This window comes from Phalaenopsis equestris, unplaced genomic scaffold, assembly GCF_001263595.1.
Source record: "Phalaenopsis equestris unplaced genomic scaffold, ASM126359v1 Scaffold000836, whole genome shotgun sequence".
Taxonomy (NCBI): Eukaryota; Viridiplantae; Streptophyta; class Magnoliopsida; order Asparagales; family Orchidaceae; genus Phalaenopsis; species Phalaenopsis equestris.
The window spans coordinates 127,519-148,548 of NW_018165276.1; the positions used below are offsets into that span (position 1 = coordinate 127,519).

Consider the following 21,030-nt stretch of genomic DNA (forward strand, 5'->3'; position numbering starts at 1 on the left):
ATATATATATAAACAAAATTTCCTATTTAGTGGTTATTTGACATCTTATTTTTGAAATAAATATTCAAATTGCTCATTAAACTGGCTTTGTTATAGCATTTAATTGTATTAAAGAAAAAAGTAAAATCTATCAACAGAGGATTCAAGTTGACTTTATGCTGAGAAGTAAACTGAAAACCGAAATTTCACAATAAACCTGCAAACAGAATTTGAGCTAGTACTAAATTTTTTCTTTTAATATATATAAATGGCTTAGTTATTTGCTTTTACAGTATATCCTGAAAAGAAGATACAAAAAGGCATAATAATCAAAACATTTCAAATAAGTACAAGTATTACCCCAAAAAAATTGTCCAGCAATAAATTGATGCATCAAAAATCATGTCAAAAAATGGATATGGGGCAGCTTAAACAACACAATGTATGGTGATAAGCTGAAAAAAGTATAAATTGCCTCACAGGTAGTTATTTCTGGCCAACATTAAATTTTGCAATGAAGAAACCAATGGTATCGAGAGGCGCAGATGGATCGAATCGTTGAACTAGCTCCGCCTCTCTTTCTGTAAGCCATGTCCTACAACAAAAAACATTAATAATGTCTCAGTGATCAAAAACTAATCTTTCTTTTTTGGGAAATTCACAAACATACCTCACAAGTTTTATGTATTTACATATCTAAAACCCAAAGTTTGATATTTGGACTTATGACACCTTGTGTCCTAAACTTATGCATGAACATGTGTAGTTCACTTGATGGGGGTATTTTTTATGCGATGTTAAAAATTTGAGTGGTACGCATTTAAATATGAATGGTTAGGTGTTAGATATGTAACTACATAAGCATTGTGTGGTATTTATATAATGGCCCTTCTTTTTTTCTTTTTTAACAACAAAAAGTGCGAAGATTGGCCAAGCAAATTAATAATTGCTCGTTCAGACCCAACCGACTTACGTTAGGCTCCCTGCCCTACTGCCAGAGAATTCCGCTAACTCCCTCATTTAATGTGACTAGAGCATCTTACTCTAGATCAGAATCTTGAGCAAGCCCTCGGCTGCTAACTGGCGTCTATTTCGTCTGATTGCTTTCCCATCCTCAGATTTTTCCTACTTGTTATAGCATGGTTAAATGTATTTTTGATGTATTTACGTAATTTTTATCATACGTTCTAAATTTTTTTACATATTGAGTTTGTGTTAAAGGAACATCTGGCGTCTTAAAATGGTTTACATGCACAAGGGAAAGTGTGGTGCACCAGTGGTTCACACAAGGGAAAGCGGAGAACAAAGCATTCTACCCCTTCAGTTGGAGATGCATTTTAAATTGAATCATTGTACAACAATATTTATGGATTGGTCTATCTACTAAAATGCAACACCTTCAAGAAGTTGATAAAGATCACACGTAAGGTTTTAATCTTTCAAAAGATATACAGAGGTATACACCAGATAAGGATTCGGCCTCTAAGAAACACCTTCATGTAGTTGATAAAATTCTCAAATACCTATAAAATACACTCTTTACCACACAACAGAATAGAGGTATACACCAATGTAGATTGGGTTGGCTTAGTTGTTGGTAGGAGAGCAACATCCGGATGATGTATTTATGTTTGGGGAAATATGTTTACATGGCGAAGTAACAAAGAAAATGTCGTGGCAATGAGTAGTGCCAAGGCAGAATATCATGCTAGGACTAATGGAGTATGTGAGATGTTACATGTGAAGAGAATTCTTGAAGAGATATAATTCCTGATAAATATGTCAATGAAGATGTACTGTGACAATAAAGCTTCCATAAGCATTATAGAAAATCTAGTGCAACATGATCACACTAAACATATGGAGATTGATACACTTCTAAAAAGAGAAAAGGTTAATTGTAGAGCTATTGCATGTCTTTCACTCCGACAATGCAAGAAATAACATACATCTTCACCAAAGGACTTTTCAGGCCTAATTTTGAGTTCCTTGTAAGCAAGTTCATGGTAGATATCTATGCTCCAACTTGAAAGGGGTTGTTGGAATTTTAGAATTTCCTCATTTGATATCTTCTATTTTTATTATTTTCTATTTTTAATTGTTTCTACTTTTAGAATTAGCTATTGTTGATAATTTTCATTTCTTTTTTAGAATAGAAATTTTGTGGCTTTCTTAATGTAGAGGCCTTCCCCTGCTATTTAACTTGCAACTTTCTCTTGGGAAATTGAAGAGGAATAATTATTTTTCACCTCAAAAAATTACAAAAACTAATATATATTATGCAATTTTTGTATGATACTCAATCCCTAGTTCATCAAGTAAATATGCTTCTTTTGCATGTAAATTTTTATAAGTTAGATTTGTGTGTGAACTTTATATGTGAGCTATATATTGCATTTTGAACAAATTCTTCATATTAGGAAGAATGTGTCTGAAGCATTACAAGTATTCTGATATCAAATTCAATATATAATATTTTCTCGGTAATCTAGTAATTAAGAGTTATATATTGAAACATAATGTTGTTTAACATATTCCAAGTGAATAATATATACATTTTAAATTTTTACAGTACAAAATGTAATAAGTTTACAAAAGATCATGTTATGTGGGATAGGCTGAAAATTTTATGCTATGACCTATATAGGCAGAGGAATAGGCGAAGGAGATTAGCTTTTATGGAAGTTAACACTCACCCACAACTCTTATTGTGAAGTATATGACGCTATAATTGGATCTGACACATACATGTTGTAGGTTAGTTGCAAATAATATTATTGCTTGTCTTATTCGTGGAGTGCTCTTAGATTTATAATCTCAACCTGTATCATAAAATTCATATCTTAATGTAGATTATAATGCTTATGCTGTTATAAATATTTTCCTCTTTATAAACTATTGCTAATGTGATTTATGTTTTATCGAGTGTTGGAAATTTATACTTTTTAAGGTTTGACAAAGATTTTCTTATGCATAGTTTGTGTAGCTTGCAAAAATAAAAAATACTCATCATTGATATTGGATTTGTATTTGTATGGCCAAATAAATGTATTTCTCTTGATTCTATAATTTAACTTTGAGTTTACTTTTGTACTCCTGTTTGTTTAATATGATACAGTTAAATATGATAATTACATACATCTATAAAACTATGAATTCTATATAATATGAACACAGGGGTATTTTAGCCATTTATCCATAGATCGCTAGCAAAACTGAATTTTTTAAACATAATAATTGCTTCGAGAAGAACAAATTTTAAACAGTAGATTTTTATAGCAACTTTTGAGCTGAGATTTCATACAGCCACAACCGAAACACATTCTTCATCACTTGCATCAACAAGATCTATCAGTAGAAGAGTACACAATTGAGTTCGATTAGTTTATGTTGAAATGTGAGCTAGTAGAGCTCGAGAATACCGTAGTTTGCTATATGAGGGAATTGAGATTATCTATTGGCAATGTGGTACAATTGCATTATTATTGGACATTACAAAATATTTAGAACCTATCAATAAAGGTGGAAAGACAACAAAGTAGTATCGACTTCACACCACCTTTCAAGTAGAGTTCAACTATCAAATCAGACAGCAAGAGTACACCCAGTGCAACACCCAAGCTGACTCAGCTTGAAAAGAAACTCGTTTAGAGTGGAGAAAAGGTGGAGACTACCAATACTCCTAAATCCATCATCTCCAATAAATGCTTCAAGTGTCATGATTTTGGCCATGTGACATTTGATTCTCCAAATAGAATAACGATTTCTTTCATTGAGCAGAAAACAACTGAAGAAATGTAAAGTGACATAGGAGAAGACATCAAAGAGAAGTTTTAACTCCTAGCCGACGATAATAAGATGCTAGTAATTCAGGCTGAACCCATGAAAGAGACTCTAAGTGGATTAACATTAGTTGTTCTACAGATAGTGAGTCCGAGTAGCCAATAGCATAAAAGAGACAACCTTTGTTGAGGGAGACATTGGATAACTTGACCGACCATTTACCTCTTGGGTGGTCGACACTGAGAGTGGTCCAACATGCCACATATTTCATTTCATATTGGTTATTCCATACTTTTTTACGAGTGGGAAAACTCATCTAAGTAACTTCGAGCTCTAGATGAGCCAAACTAGGATGTCTACTTATTCTTTCAGGACGGTCTTTGAAATGACATGTGGTTTAGTTATATGGAATGGACGTGAGTATAAATTTTATAGTGAGGCTTCCCCAGCTATAGCAGTGCAATGACTATGTTATTGTAGTAGATCGATTCCAGAAGCCACCAGAGAAAGAAAAAAAAAATCTCATAGTTGGGGAGAATGATGCAGAAGCATCTGCCATCAAGGGGTCAGGGATCTCGCGACTTCTGTTGTGGGAATTATGTCATTCGCATGGAAACAAAAGTTCTGCTACCCTTGGGAAGATCGAATGGGAACTTTTCATTTGTTTGGAAATATTTGCGAGAATCCTTACAATACTTATTTCCTTTTTTCTTTTTTTTTCTAATTTGATTTATTTTTTATTAGGAATCCATTTATATGTTGTTTTGCTGTTGGAGAAACTTTTGATTTTATTTGCGCGCTTTAGATATTGTATCTCTAATTTCTACCTAAATAGAGTATTGTATCATGTTCCTTTTGCAAATAATGTATTTGTAGCTTGTACAAGAACATGTGGTGAACCTCCTAGACATCTGTTTCTCGTTGTTTTGATGCTATCTTTGTTGTTTTCAGTCAGGACAGCTGCAGAATGTCGTTTTTCTCCCTTTAAATGTCGTTTTTCTCCCTTTAAATGTAGTTTTTCGCCTCTATTATCCTCCCTTGCTATTCCAAAATGACTTATAGAAGCACCTAGAACTGCATTGATTATGTTGATAATCTATGTTAACAACATCCTTTTTACTAGGAGTAATCAAAATGAAGCTATTGAAATCAAACACTTCCTAGATACTCAGGCATCAAATTTACATTGCATTGAAAAAGAACGTTTCCTCATCATAAAGGGAGCATGTAATTGGCCTTGAATAAATGAGCCTATTAGGTTGAAGATCCCTCTCCTATTATTGGCGGTTGATTAGAAAATTAACCTTACTATTACCTAACCTAATCTTGCTTTTTATTATTTGAACTATAAGTTAACACATGCGGGCACTTAAATAAGTAAATTGGGAGGTTGCTTTGTATCCTTAGATGTATCAAGGAGCAACCAAGAAAAGAACTGACATATAATAAGAATGGACATTATAACGTGGAAATTTTATTTAACGTTCACCATATTTGATTTATTGATGGTGGAATTTTTATCTAGGTGCTGTATCTTTGTGAGAGATCATTTGCTCACACGACTAATCAATAAACAAATAGTGGTGGCCCAGATGAAGCGCTAAGCCGAAATACAAAGCTATAACATGCTCGAAATATGAGATGACGTGTGTTAAAACCTTCCCGAGGGAAATTGGCTTTCAAATTTAGACTTATAGTTCTAAGTTAATGATAATAAAGTAGTTATCAACATTACTAGTAATCCTATATTCTATGAAAAATAAAGTACAGTGAGAATACTAGCAGCTATTTTAACTAAAAAATGTTTGTTATTATAAAGAGAAAGTGATGAGCTTTGTAATCTCACAAGAGTTAACGTTTCAAGTGCTTTGGCGTGCTGCCCATTTGGTCAAAGTCCAAAATTGTTGCTTGTTGAGATCCAAAAAGTTATTCTGGAAACTTTACATCAAACCAAAAACGTGTTTTCTAAATGTTCATAACAGCTCAAGCTATTATTAAAGAAAAAAATAAAAGGGAAAACTCACTCAGCATGTCTATTATATCTTTAACTTTTCTAGAAACAAAAACAAAAAGTAATACCAAATAGACCTCCAAGTAATCATAATTTTTAAGCAACTTCCCATGTTTGTCCAGAAACTGTCTACATCTTACATTTGATAGTAGTTACCACAGCCTTACGAAAAAAATTGAAATATAATAAAAAACATAAATAATGATAACAGCAGTTAGATAGGTTGAAGATTTGGAACAAGCGTAACATAAGACAAAAAAAAAATGCAATGTACATTGTCATTATTCTAATCTAATGAGCATTACATATACAAGTGCAAGCACATGTTCTCTGAGAATCAAATATTCAAAAAACAAACAAATAAATTAATAAACAGATAAAATAAGAAAAGGAGCTTACTCCACATATTTTTCACCAAGTTCACATTTGCCTACAAGTCCTGAGCCTCCAACTCTTGGGTTCTGAAACATTATACAAGATAGACCATAAGAGTGACATTAAACCAACAAGATTCTCAAAATACCTGCCTTTGAACAAAGAATATTGAAGTTCACCTTCAGTCATAAAATCAAGAAATAAACTTTTAACACTTAATTTGACTAAAAAGATGAATTAAAGTTTTGCTTTTAAATTATATCTTATTTTTTTCACACCTCCCGAAAATCATTGAAACTATTTTTATAAAAGTCTATATTTCAATTCAATTATTTTGATATAGATATAGATATGTATATTACTTTTCAAATATACAAACTTTATTTAATTAGCTTGTATTTTAATTAATTTAATGATTTTTTTTATCAAAATTACTGTAACAAATCAAAGTTCTACACATACTGCAACATGCAACAGCGGATGGAAAATCGTGTTTCTAAGATGGGTTTGATTTCTAATAACAAATGATATTATATTTAGTAAAATTTATATAAAAATAGTAATCTTAATAAATAATTATTTATATAGCCTTTCCTAAATTGCCTTTCCTATATCTCATCCATCCCGCAAACTGAGGGTAGGTGGTGACACGGTTTTAGGGTTCCTAGAAAGTGTATGTGGGTCAAAATAAATATCGGAGGAGCTTGAAGAATAGTTGAAGGAAATATCTAAGCATCAACAAGTATTAGTGGAGGAAAAAACAATTATGGCTATTGTCCGGCAGGAAAACAACAAGGAAGCACCAACCACTAGATGTTTTGGCGAGGTACGGACTTCAAGAATATCCATCACTTGATCTTATTGGAGGTAAAGGCACATCATTTGAAGTAGAAATGCAAAGGACAAAAAAATCAGAGAAAGCAATCTCCAATATTATAAAATCAAGCCAATTGCCCAAAACAAACTCTAAAGCAACCATTTATAATCAAACCAACATAAGAAACCCTAAATATTAATTAAAACAAGCAAATAGAAATCCACAAAGGGATAGACAACTCCCTAGTGTAACCTCTCATAAAAGGAATCGGCTAGCGTCACACCCCAATTGGTCCCCCCATTTAGGGTCGATTGAGGTGTGACAGAGGCGGACAATTCAGTCAGACTAAATTCTCACAAAACTCATCCTGACTTGCGATATCACGACCAATTGGGTGATGAATTACAATTAAATTATCGCTAACATACGTGGTATATTCCATTTCATAATTCATTTGTTTTTATACCTGGAAGAGTGGAAAATCATATTCTCAAAACATATAAACTATATAGAGCTACTAAATCCAAAATAATAACAGTACATACTCAAAACGTCAGTATAAGCTACAAAAACTATACAATGCAAAAGTTGTATAAATCATACATGGCTACTCGTCCTAGTGCTCGTTGCCCCTACGTGGAAGGCAACACACAGAGTGAGCAGCAACAAGCTCAGGAAAATAGCCAAGGCTAAAATAAAATTTTATACGTAGAAAAAAAAACGTGCATACTCATATGAAATTGTAGATGTCTAGACACAAGTTACACCATGCTAGAATCTTATAGAACATGAAAAGAAAGCAGATAGTATAAAAATCAAGGCTGCTGTGTAAACATGTATAATCGTGATCATGAAATCATAAATATAATAAAAAATATGTTCATAAAGTGTTTATTATATATAATCAAAACAATGTCATCTCAGAGATATCATTTCATAGTAATGTCACTTGTAAATATATAAGCCGTAACAATTCTCATGCCCTATCATCATGGGTCATCACCCCTGTCCCAAATGTCATATAAACTATCGATAAATTTGTCCCCCTAACATATTAGTTATCAATAGCCCCCCACTCCTCCGATCCAACGGTTTCCTACATTTTGTCACCACCTGAACAAAACGATTTTAGAATTTTGTCACCGCCTGAACACCAAAAGTCAAGAATACCACATTCATACATAACATACTTGCAAACAGTCATGTAATAGTCTACCATAACATTCATTGTGATATTTATTAAAACATTATACTTGTAACAAACATTCATAGACATTTCATATATCAATTGTATGAATTATGACAAAAGAATACATGCAAATAATATTTCATAAGTAGATTCATATGTATCATAACATAATAGCATCACATGTATCAAAAGAGAAATCAACTGATATTTATACATTGCAAATAAGTATTCATCTATAATATACAAAAATTCTAAATGTAACAGTGTCAAATACATAATCACATAAAACCTATAGAAGATTATTTTTCTTAAATTAGTACAATACTATTTCACTTGACTTGACGGGACAGCTCTACGACAAGTATTATGAAGCTCGGCTCGAGCTCGCTGCTTTGTATAAACAATATGACATAAGCATCGTAGGAAATCATGAAATTATATTGTGATGTAATAAAAAATATAACTTATTTGCCAAGTAATACTTCAAAAGACCTCGGCATAACCCCAACTTTCCAAAACAGCCTAAACTTCTCTTCTTTATAACACCTCAAATCATCTTTCCCCCTCGTTGGTTTTGTGCTAAAACCATAAAAAAGTTTGCAAACCACTTTCGACACTTCCGACACAAGTTTAGGGCCTCTATTGGCTATCGGAAACAAGAAAGTTGCACGAATCGAGACAAATATCAAAATGGAAGTGTTAGGAAGAAAATGAATATTTAGAATGGCGTGAAAGAGGGATTCATGCCTACGAAAAACTCCTTGAAAGCCTCTACTGTGAGCTACGACTCCGAGTTGGCCGCTCGCCCCTGCTTGTTCGCGCCCAACTATAGTAAACTGAGCAGAGAACCCTTCCAGTCGCGCAAAACGGACACAAGGAGAGGGAAAAAATGCGACACTTAAGAGATCCTCTCTTAATTTGTAGTCGTTCGATCGAATCGAACCATTGCGTGCCAAGAAAAGTGAGTGGGAGTCAGTTGGCTACAGTGCTCATGCGAGAGATTAGTGAATATTAGGATTAATTAAGGTTTAAATTAAGTTAATTAAGCTCATAGCTTCAAAATTATATATCTTCCAATCCAATCATAATTAGTATGTAATGATTCATATCGAATTGATCGCTTTCATGCATAGAATTTTATAAATTTATTTTGATTGAATTCTGAAGGGTAAAATTTTGTCGAAGTTTACATGATTTCCGAAATTTTGGGAGTTACATAACGTCAAGGAAGGGTGACGAAAGAAAAGTTAGGTGCATAGACGTAAGTCGAAGAGAAGGGGGAGGCAAAACAAGCTGAGAAGTTGAAGAGGCTAATGAAAGTAATAAAGATCGAACGAGGATCAGACAAGCAAAGATCGCAAGCAAGACAATGACATGGCCTTGTGTCGAGCGTGATTAGAGCGGTGGCGTGAGATCAGGCAATGATCAATGAGCTTGAGACAGAAAGCGTGAGCAATATGAGGTGGGAGTAAGTGCACTTATGCGAGCAAGCTGCGGGTGAGAGCTGAACGGTGGACTATAAGGGCAATGAACGAGTACAAGAGGAGCTTGTGGTGATTCCGAAGCAAGTTTGTGCGTTGGAGCATTTCATGTAGCTCAAGCAAATGACATGTTGAGCAACGAGGTGAGCCGAATGAGTGTGGAACCAAATGTGATTGTCAAACCAAACGAGAACAAGATTTTTTTAAAAGGATTTTGTTTTTTCCTTATCATTTGGCAAACGGGGCGGGCGATTCAAAATTCAAGAAGAGCCCATGGGGATATCTAACCAAGGAACCTGCATACCATCTTCACGTGGTTCGACCTATCATTGCCAAGCAGACAAGCACGGGTCGAAGAATAAGAAGCATGTCGCCGTTAGTCAGTAATTGTTTATTAGCCTAATTAAACACAGTGTAAATGACCTTGTTTAAAAGGACGGGAGTCCCTCTAGACGAAGGCTTTCGGTCCCTCCTTTTGCATCGAGATCCATCCATCACTGCCCATGGGTTCCTTCCCCTTTCTTTGCCCCAGCTCCTTGAGGGTCAGGTAATTGCTTTCTGACTGCGTGCGAGGAGTAGCACCATCTGCATCAGACTTACGGCTTGAGGTCGCCCCCTCTAGATTAGCCTCAAACCCAAAACCCACTTCATCTGAACCCGCAATCTGACTAGAGCCTCACTCTTTAGCTGCAAGGCCAGGAGAGAGCTGACAGGCTCTCCCCCTTTCAGAAAAGTTCATGCGGACCTCAGTCGACTCGTTGTCCGGGAAAGACTGAATATCCTACAACAAGATGGAAGGGATTGCAACATCATCACCTCCCGCGCTGTCTGTCGCAAAGAAAGGCTTTCTTTCAATTAAGGTTAACTCACCAGTCAAAATCTTCTAGATAACGACGATTGTATCCGAGGTAGAAATGAGGAGGTCCGAACCTGGGATCTTCTTCGGGGGCGCTTTCTCTCCCTTCAGTGGTTTCTTCATTCTTGGTCCCTTTTTGGAAGCAATTGCCGCCTTGTCAATCCACCACTTCGACTCCTCAACATCCGAAGCAACCCACAGTTCCAGGGCCATTCAACCATGCATGTGAGGGTTTAGAACCTTGTTGACTATGTCGTCGTGAGGTTACTAGACAACAGAAAGACTCTTCTCTTCAACAAACAATGCCAAAACCCACATCTGGGGAGAAATCATTTGTCGCTTGTAATGTTCCTAGGATGAAAGTAAGAAACCCCCAGTCTTTCACCGACGCCAAGAGGAAGTGGTGCTTCCAGTTCTTTACTTTATTCTCCAGGCCAATCAGTCAAATCTTTCTATATGAAGTTAAGTTGATGTAGTTGTCTGGATCGACCCTGAAGAAAAACACATGAGAAAACAACTCCCTCGACCAAGGGATTTCTATTATGCAACAATAGACGATGAAAGTCAGCTCTGCAGCATACAGTTCTCCTTTAGTTGGATCAGGATGACACCATAATGGTTCAAAATGGCCCGCAGCTAATGAGAAAGAGGAAGACGAAGCCCCTGAACGATGAGATCACAGAGGGCCTGAAACCTCCAACACTATGCCATCCTCATAAACAGATCGCCTTTGCAATCTCGAAACCTCGTCAGAGGACAATACAAAGTGCTCTGATGCTCACACTTTCCTGAACTCCTTAGACGAGTATTTGGAAGCCATGGGGTACAACGAACGGAAGGGTTAATGAAGAAGAACTAACAAAGGAATCAGAAGGAATAAATGAGATCACAGAGGGCCCACAACCCTATATATAAGACTCAGAGAGAAGATGAAAAGCCACGGGTCGTACCTTGAAGAATGTGAACCTCATGTCACATCACAAGAAAGAAAATTAAAATATTTGTGCAAAATGAATGATGCACAAATCAAATAGCAAAATTTATATTCATTTAGAAAGGAATTTTACAATCGGTTCATCGGTCACATGAGGCGGGACTACTCGCGCCTCAACAACTCTTTGTACAGGATTCGATCACCTAGCTTAAATCTATCGACACCATCACCTCGGCCTAAAACCTTGAAACCAATCAAGCCTTTCAAACTTCCGTCAAGTCCATACTTGAGCAAAGGGTCTCCATCTAAAGAGCCCCAGTTTTGGTCCGGTGATCCGCGCATCAACCTTGAGCCCGAGGATCTCCACCGACAGCTTCATGGAAAGAGAATTCAGCAACACTTTCAGGTCATTTATATTGGCTTCCCGATGTGCCTCAGTTTCCTTCCGAGCTTTAGCTTGACAGGCAAAGAAGTCTGTCGTCTCTTCTGAACCACGAATCAATCGACTCCCTTTCAGCGGCCACCAACTGCTTCCCTGCGGTTTTTCGAGGAGTTGATGTTTAACCCTCAACAGCCTCCGGTGAGTCAGAAACAAGGGATCGGTTCAGCTGCACAAGAAATAAAAAGTTAAAGACAGACTGAGAAACATCGCTTTTATGGATGAACCAATAACCCGAACTTCTACCAAGGAGTCAACCCACCTCAGACCAGAGAAAGGATGAGGAACTCTTGCCAAGCATAGGTGGAACATCCATGGCTCCCATCTCCCCAATCTGAGGGGGGGGGGCCGTCCATGTCCTTGTCTTTGGGCGAAGCGCTCTCAGGGGCCCGCCGAGTACCCTTCTCCACTCACTTTCCAGGAACGACTGACACCCCAATAGAAGTAGCGACCGAGTCTTTCCCGGACATCAGATGCACCAAAGGAACATTGTCAGATGATTCATCCTCATTATCGCCGTCACCTAAAGGCCCTTTCTTAAATGCAAGCTATTTTTATTCTTCTTTTCTTAGCAGACATGTCACCCTCGAGATGTCTTCCTCGCTCGCCAATCGGACAGTCGCCAGTATGACGAATCTTAGCAGGGGGTGCGAAGGACGAATTTTCTCAATAGGTAATCCGAAGGCCTTATCGTCCGACGGTTCCCCGGGATTGCTCTTCTTACCACTCGCTATCAGAGCATTCACTGTGAGGAACGACCAAAGCTTTGAACCAAGAGGAGATGCGAAAACCTCGATTATTGGTGGTAGTCTATTTATATGAAGACATTGCACAACAATTCAGGGAATCTAATTATTAAGTGCTGATTTCAAAAATTTTAGTTACATTTATATGCAATAATTAGCTTTCTTGCTTTTGTCACAACTGTCGCTTTCAAAAAAATAATAAAGTTGGGGAACTAGATATGTAAGACCAGATCGCAATAGCATGGATCTCGATGCGAAGCTGAGGAACACGACAAACATCAAGATATCAGATCCAGTCAATAAACTAAATTAAATGATCAAGAATATTAATGCCAAAGCCAGGAGATCATCGTGGAGCTTTGTCGAGTCTTTCGCCTAGTCAACAAGCCGACCAACAAGGAGGTCGAACGAAAGACACCTGTGGGGTGGGCCAATAGAAAGATGCCTTATCATTCGACAAACAAGACGGGTAAACCAGGATTCGAGAAGAAACCATGGGGATATCAAACCAAAGAACCTTCATACCATCTTCACGTGGTTTGATCTATCATAGCTGAAAAGACAAGTACAGGTCGACGAATAAGAAGAATGTCGTCGTTAGTCAGTAATTGTTTATTAGTCTAATTAAATGTACCATGTAAATGACCATGATGCCCCTACATTTCTTTACATGGGAAAGGGCCAAAAAGTAATTATGTACTCAAGGTGCCTCTTATACCTATAAATAGGAGACCTTTTATGAGAACAGACAGTAGACCCTTATTTTTACGGTTCACTGTCTTATCCTTCATTGTCTTCACGTGCTCTAGTCCTTAGGCATGATTCCATGACACTTTTAGGTTCAACATTAATCAATAAATTTATAATATATATAAATTATTTCAAAATTTTTTATTTTTCATTAAATAAGAAGTTTTAATTGTAAATAAGTTTTATAAAAATAAATAAAGTTATCAATAAAATATAGTTAAATGCTCCGTTAAATATATAAAATATGACAGGTTATAACTCAAAGAATTTAAGGGGCACTGGCAATTTTTTTTTCATGTGAATAATTTAATAATTAAGTTTAAATTTTGTAAGAGTTCATGTCATGTTACATAAAAGTTATGAAAGTTCCAAATTTAATTTATGAATTAAATATTGTAATAAAACAAACTTGAATAAAAATCACAATAATTATACTATGATTAGAATTTAAATATTGAACTAATTTTTAAGCTAGTACAAATAATTTATTTAACATATTTACATAGATTAATGCATAAGGTATAACTTTCAAAATCATATACACTCTTAGGAATATAAAATAAAATCATGTAAGTTAATAATAATACTATATTAGGAACTAGATTATGTGAATTAAAATAAAATGATTGATACAAATATTTGAATATAAGAAAATTAATAAAGATTTAAAAAAAAAAAGAAATTACTTTATCCTATTTGTTATAGGAGATATATTGGAAGAGTCTAGACAAAAAGAGTAAAAGTGGAAAGTAAAATCATTGGGCATTAAGAGAACTCGTAATTTTGAACTATGGTAATAATGATGAATTTCTTTAAAATCAAGTGAGTTTGATTATTATTAGATATGCTGATACTGCATATTTAACCATGATTTAACCGACAACTAAATTTATGGACAAAATGTTTGTCATATGTATCTCTATGCATGTTATGTATGTATATATATACATATATTGAATTTTTGTGAAAATATATTGAATGATATGGAAATAAGAAAAAAATGAACTATAAATATATAATGCTTGTATGTGTATGTTTACTGATGAAGTTCGCCCATTTATTTTACTAGCTGAGAATGCCAAGATACCCGCGCATGTAAATTGAAAAATAATATTGATATTGATGTATCCTAATTGATATAATTTATACGACACTTGTGATAGATGTAAAATAGAAAATAATAAAATTTAGCGAAAATTGGAAAAATATACCTTTCTACTTTTTATTTTCTTCACAAAATATACTTGAAAGTTTCTTTTGGATGCCCCTTTTAGCAAAATGTTACCGGAAAGGGTTGTGTGCACAATTCGACAGAAGATAAAAAATACATATAATAGAAATTCATAAATAAGCAAAATAAGGAAGTGGAACACTAAACAAAGAAAAATATAAGATATAAGAGTTTCCTACTCTCGTAATCGATGAGGATACATAGATCACAACATGAAGAATTGACAAAGGAAGGAAATCCAAGATGTCTAGTTTCAACCACCCAATGTCGTCATCGGGACTTATCCCCATTCGGAAAACATCAAGTGAGCTAAATCCATCACAACACTCAAATGAACGCCAAAAACCTCCTTAACACAAAACAAGACCACCTATTTATAAACACTAAAGACCCCCTCATTACAAGTGTGTCATCCAAATAGAAAACACATAAAAGCAGAAAACTAAAACATAAAACCTAAATTTTAACATAATATGGACATCACAATTTACTAGATCACATAACTCAGATCACGACTAGACACTCCGTGTCACAAATAGAGTTAGATAACTCACTAAATAGTGGGGCAACTTCCTTATCATAAGAAATCCATGATTTTCTTCCCACCACTTTCTCCATTTATAGAGCATTTATGGCACAATTTCACAGCAATGATCTCTCTCTAGTAATTATCTTTGAAAGTAACATTTTTTTGTTGTCATTTAGGATTGAAAATATGCTATGCAATCTAAATCCAGGTTCCCTTCATCATTGGAATTAAACTATCTACTAGTAAAACCATTTTATAACCACATACTCTTCAAACCATAGTTAATTCCAAATAAAACAATCCAAATAATATTCAAACCATGATCAAATATTATTTTATCGTTATTTTCATAATTTTCAAAAATGATTGACACATTTTCAACACAACTTCATAGAAACTTCGAACCATCTTCAACCAACGATTGAATAATTTTTAAACTATCTTCCATGCATAATTGAACTATCTTCAAACCTTTTTTTGAAACTTCTCTGCTCATCTTTGATCCCGATTAGACTATCTTCAATAAATGCTACTAACAACAAGCTGAATGTTGTCCATATTCCTGACGTAGCTCTACGTGCGGACCCCAATAATATGTCGTCAAGTGTGCTACATCGCAGAGGTTATTTCAGAGTTATTGAAGTGGAACCGCGGGAGTTATTTAGAGGTTATTTCAGGGTTATTTAAGAGAAACCTATATATTCCACTTTAATAACCCATAAATAACCCTGAAATAATCTCTGCAGTTTCACTTCAATAACCCTGAAATAACATCGCAAAGATTATTTCAGGGTTATTGAAGTGAAATATATGAGTTTCCCTTCAATAACCCTGAAATAACCTAAAAATAAACCCAAAATAACCTCCACGATGTTATTCGGAGCTAATAGAGTGGAACAACGAAGTTTATTTTGCGGTTATTTAAATGTTATTTCAGGTTTATTGCGGAGTCTGCAGTTCCAATTTAATATTTTTTAGGTGAGCCTAATATAGCACACATGACAGTATATTACTGGGAGTCTGCATGTAGAGCTACGTCTGAAGTCCAGACAGAAAATTTTTTCTGATAATTGAGGATAACTGATTCTTCAATAAGGACATACACATTGGAAGGACATTATATGTCATTTTCCTTTGGCAGCTCACCAGTAAATTGTATGACCTCTAGCTGCCTATTTTTTTGTGTAATGCACTCATCATACGTTTAATTTATTAAGCATATTGTCACCTCCCAAAAGAGCCCTTAAGGGTGGTGGGCAGCCCAGGACTTAAATACTGCTTTTCGGCCCTACACCTAGCCGATGTAGGACTTTTTGTCCATGATATTCTCCTCCACCCAATCACGTGACGTCCTCGTCACGGATCGGCTCCACTGAGGGTCCTACTAGACCATGGAGAGTCCACACACCTAGCAAACAGTAATCTGCTCTGATACCTTGCAAAGGAGAAGGAGAAAGAAAAAATGGCTAGGGTTTCAATCGAATCAACCAAAGATCAACTTTCAAGAGTAAGGACTTATTTGTCCGTGACAATATGCTCTTAAATTTCCAAAAAAAAAAAAGGTAAAAGGGAAAGGGAATCTATGCAATTATTGTTATCCAAGTTATGTTGAATTTTTAGAATTGGTTCAAAGGGGAGGAAGAGTTGTTCATTATCTATTTGTTCTGACTGCATTCTCCAGGTGCTTTGTAATGCCCAATTTTGTTTAATTCAGCTAAAATTTTAATCGATCCAATTGATACATAAAACTATATATATATATAATAAAAAAATCTAAGGGCTGATATATTAAAGATAAAGATACAGATAAGTTTGTATGGGTGGGCCTAAATATAGGTCTGTGTCGGTGGGTCTAAACACCCAACCCACACGGTACACCACACTCCAAAAAATGTAGAAGATGAGTACATATAGAAATAAAAAGAAACCCAAAAACCACCCGGACGCTGAAAGAGTGAGCGTGATCCCAATTTAGTGGGTGATCCCAATTTAGTCTTGCCTCTGGCTCTAGTTTTTGGTAGGGATCCAACTAGCAGATTGATAAGGTGTTGACCATTACCCGTAGTAACAAAGTATCATCCATAAGACTCCTGAGCTTTAGTAGATCTTCATTCTTCTTCATTCTTCTTCTTCCTCCTATATTCTTCTTTTTCCTCCTGGAAGTATAAACCTGTCATTCCTCCTCCGAAGAATCCGCTTGATGAGGTAGAGCTGAAGCAGAAAGATTACTAACAGTAGTACCCACAATAGGTTCTACAATATGTGAAGTATGAGTTGCCGCTACACCGGATACTTTTTGAAGAAGTAGAACTGCGAGACTCTCCTGATTATCAGTCTGAACACTATCATTTATAGGTAATAGTCCATCAATGTAGTTTTGTATGAAGTTTGTAGGTGTCAGCATCACATCACTCGCAGTAACAATAACATCAGTGTCATGGCGGGGTCCTCAGGTGCAACAGACACCTCCTGTCTGGCAGTATCCTCCTCATGTGAAACTAAAATGTCCACAGTAGTGGGGTTAGACCCATTCTTATTCACTTGAACCTTAGATTTCAAATTAGAATGAAGTTTGTGATATTTAACAAGGATATGACCAAACATCTAACAGTGGGTACAATATGGGGGTTGTGTTCCATGACGATTTGTTGTCAATAACCATTATGGGTTGTGCTCAGTCAGACTTCAGTAACATCAGGTAAAGTAATATCCATTTTCACAAGTATTCTGGTCATCGAGGGTCTAGTTAGGTTGAAAGTAAGCAGATCTAACTTCAAAGAATCCCCAAGGATGACCCCAAAAGAGTAGAGAACCTAATGGTGAAAAAAATGCAGCTTGAAACCAGGTAAACTAAACCATACCAGCACAGTGAGAGTTTCATGATTTGGGTCGAAATTAGGAGACCACTTGAGTAACTTTATTGATTTGTCTTCGATATTAAGATATTCTTGGAGAAAATTCTGGTGTTGTCTTTAACCACTGTTAGTTGGATCAACACATGTCTCTTATCCATGAGTCACACTTTCCACTTGCCTACTAACTTAAGATCATCAACACTCTTTGTGATAACCTATAACCTCCATAGGAGGGTGTCCCCACTGAAATTTTCCAAAGAGCGAACCTGAATTTTTCTGTCAGGCTAGAAATTTTTTATTCAGAGAAAAAGATTGTTTCTTTTTCAACTTTCCTACTTTCTTTCTTATAAAAGGATAATCGTTTGTACCCTCACGAGATTTCTTATAACTTGAGAGGAATCCTATTGCGGACTCCACTTGAGGATTACCCACCACGTGGGCAAAGGAGACTTTGTCGGGCTCAACCAAACAAGGAGGCGTAATCAGAGCAAGGACAGATGTCCGCGTTAAGCTACAACAAAGTGCGGCAGGTAAAATAGTGAGAAGCTTCACGAAACTGGGCTGACGAGCGGCTCTGTCGCAGACGCCGAGGCAGAGCCGAGCAAACGACATGACGCCGAACTAGGGTCTAGCGGCTCTGTCGCAAACAGAAGCAGGACACAGATGTCGAGCGGCTGGACTCGTCGAGCAAAAGCGAACGCGTCGACGTCGAGATGCAGACGAAGGCCGACGAAGCAGAAAGGAGCGGAAGCTTCGAGCGACAGAGTCAATGGCGATCGGGTCAATGTCGATCGCCATTCAAAACATTCAAAATCCTAGCAGAGCAATCGTCTGTCATATATATATATATATATATATATATATATCCGCCTCACGGCGAACCCTAGACTCTGCTACTGTAATTCCATGCTCGTAGAAGAAGGGGAGTACGCTCCTCTGTTCCGTTGTCTACTTCGTCGAGCTGCGTCGTTGCTCGTTGCTCGTTGTAGGGCCGATCGCGCTCTGCGGCTCCTCTTTCGCAGTTTCGACCCGATCACAGCTCGCGTTCTGCTGTTTCCACCAGTTCGTGATTGTTTCGTCTTCTGCAGTTACCTCTTCTATTCTGCTCTTGTTTCCGCGGGTTCGACTTCTGTTGCTTCGACCCGACGCGTGTCCATTCACATCTGGTCGCGCTCCATCGGACGGTCTGGTTTCTTTCGCTTTTGCATCTGCAGGCTGAAGGATCGTCGTGATGGCGTTTCTTTCTTCTTCAGTTGATTCTGACAAAGCTTCTTTCGCCCACATGGTGGGTAATCATCTTGCGAAACCTACTATTGTCTTCCCCTCAAGCTATAAGGAATGTCGTGATGGTACAAGTTACTCCCTTTTTCTTAAGAAGATAAGTAGGAAAAGTGGAAAAAAAACACTATTTTTCTTTGGTTCAGAAATTCGAACCCTAACTGAGAAATTCAAGTTCGCTCTTATTGAGAAATTTCAGTAGGGGCACCCATCTATGGAAGTTATCAAAAAGAGTATTGATGATCTGACTTGTAGACAAGTAGAAAGTGAAACTTTTGGATGCGAGACATATGTTGATTCAGTTAACCATAGCCTAAGACTATGCTAGAATTTTCTCTAAAAAATATATCAACATTACAGACAAGCTAATGAAGTTACTCAAGTGGTTTCCTAAAATAGACCCAAATCATGAGTCTCCTGCTGTTCCGATATGGATTAGTTTACCTGATATCAAGTTGCATTTCTTTAATCATCAGGTTATTTATTCTATTAGAGCTATTCTTGGAGATCCTATGAAGTTATATATGCTCACCTTTAACCTAACGAGACCTTCTGTGGCCAGAACAATTGTGGAAAGAGATATTACCTTACCTGATATTACTGAAGTCTGGCTGGAAACAACTCACAATAGATATTGACAACCAATTGTCATGGAACATAAATCTTTTTATAGTACCCATTGTAAGATATTTGGGAATACACTTGATAAATGTCACAAGCTCCATCTAAACTTGATAGCTAAAGCTCAAGCAAACAAAGAGGGGTCTAACCCCATTGCTATGGACACATCTGCTCAATCTATGGAGAAAGTTCCCAAAAGACAGGATTTGGTGTCTGATTTATTTGTGGATCCCCTCTTGCCAATACCACAATTCCTGATGAAGAACACTATATTACGGGTACAGATCTAAATGTGCTTATATCACTCACTGTTATCTAAGAAGTTCCACTTACATGCTAGGACACACGAAAGTGCTCCGCTCCCTCGATCCGATAAGATCAGATGGTACAACAAGTAGCTGCTTCTAATGTTCAACAACCTACACATGTCCGACACACTAGACCAATCCACTGAACGGGCGAGCCAATCTTCGGATGAGGGATGACAAGTCTATTCCAAGAGGAAGAAGAAGAATAGAGGATGACTTGAACTCCTACTACAATGACACTTATCTCACCAATTTATTAGCTGACTCATTCCCTAGAACTAGAGGCAGAAGCAAGGCGAAATTGGGTCGCTCTTTAGTTACTTGATACTCCGGATTTTGACACTTTGGTTTTATTTTCTTTAAGTCTCTCAGGTAATTTTTTGTATTTTCTCTTTTTAGAACCATTTGCATATTGTGTTTATCGTGTGGGTAGGGTGTCATGTTTGGACCCTCCCACACAATCTATCTATATCCTACTTTCTTTTTAATATATTAGTCATTGGGTTTTCTCAAATATATATACTCTGTTAGGGTTCGCCTTTATGGAGAACCCTGGTTTTTCTGCTCCACCGCATCTTCTCGTCGATCAAGCACTGCTCGTCATTCGTCCTCTTTGTCGCCTGTTTCGCTGTCGTCGCCTTGCGTCACAACGACTCGTATTTCGTCGTCCCGAGAAGTCGTCCAGCTCGGGGGCGTCATCTCAGTTGCCTCTCGCAGTCCTTCGTTTTTTGAAGGATGTATGGGCACAGGCTCGTCCTTTCCTCAAGCTCGAAGCAGAGATTTCGCATTTCCGCCCTCTGCTCAATTTGGACAGGGTTACTGTTGCTCCCCCTTTCAACATTTGCTCT

At 36.6% G+C, this 21,030-nt stretch overlaps 1 protein-coding gene across 6 annotated transcripts in view; it reads right to left on the reverse strand.

Moving 5' to 3' along the window:
• Positions 1 to 317: 317 nt before the first annotated feature.
• LOC110031514 (putative methyltransferase NSUN6) overlaps positions 318 to 21,030 on the reverse strand; it is a 108,303-nt gene continuing 87,590 nt past the window's right edge. For 5 of the 6 annotated variants that reach the window (XM_020734756.1, XM_020734755.1, XM_020734754.1 and 2 more), the window contains 2 exons: positions 6,173 to 6,234; positions 318 to 574 (listed from right to left, as the gene is read on the reverse strand). In XM_020734756.1, the coding sequence (XP_020590415.1) occupies positions 466 to 574; positions 6,173 to 6,234 (171 nt within the window). In that variant the 3' untranslated portion in view covers positions 318 to 465. Of the gene's footprint in view, positions 575 to 6,172; positions 6,235 to 21,030 lie in introns of those variants that run through there. The other variant, XR_002294743.1, reaches the window with a different exon arrangement.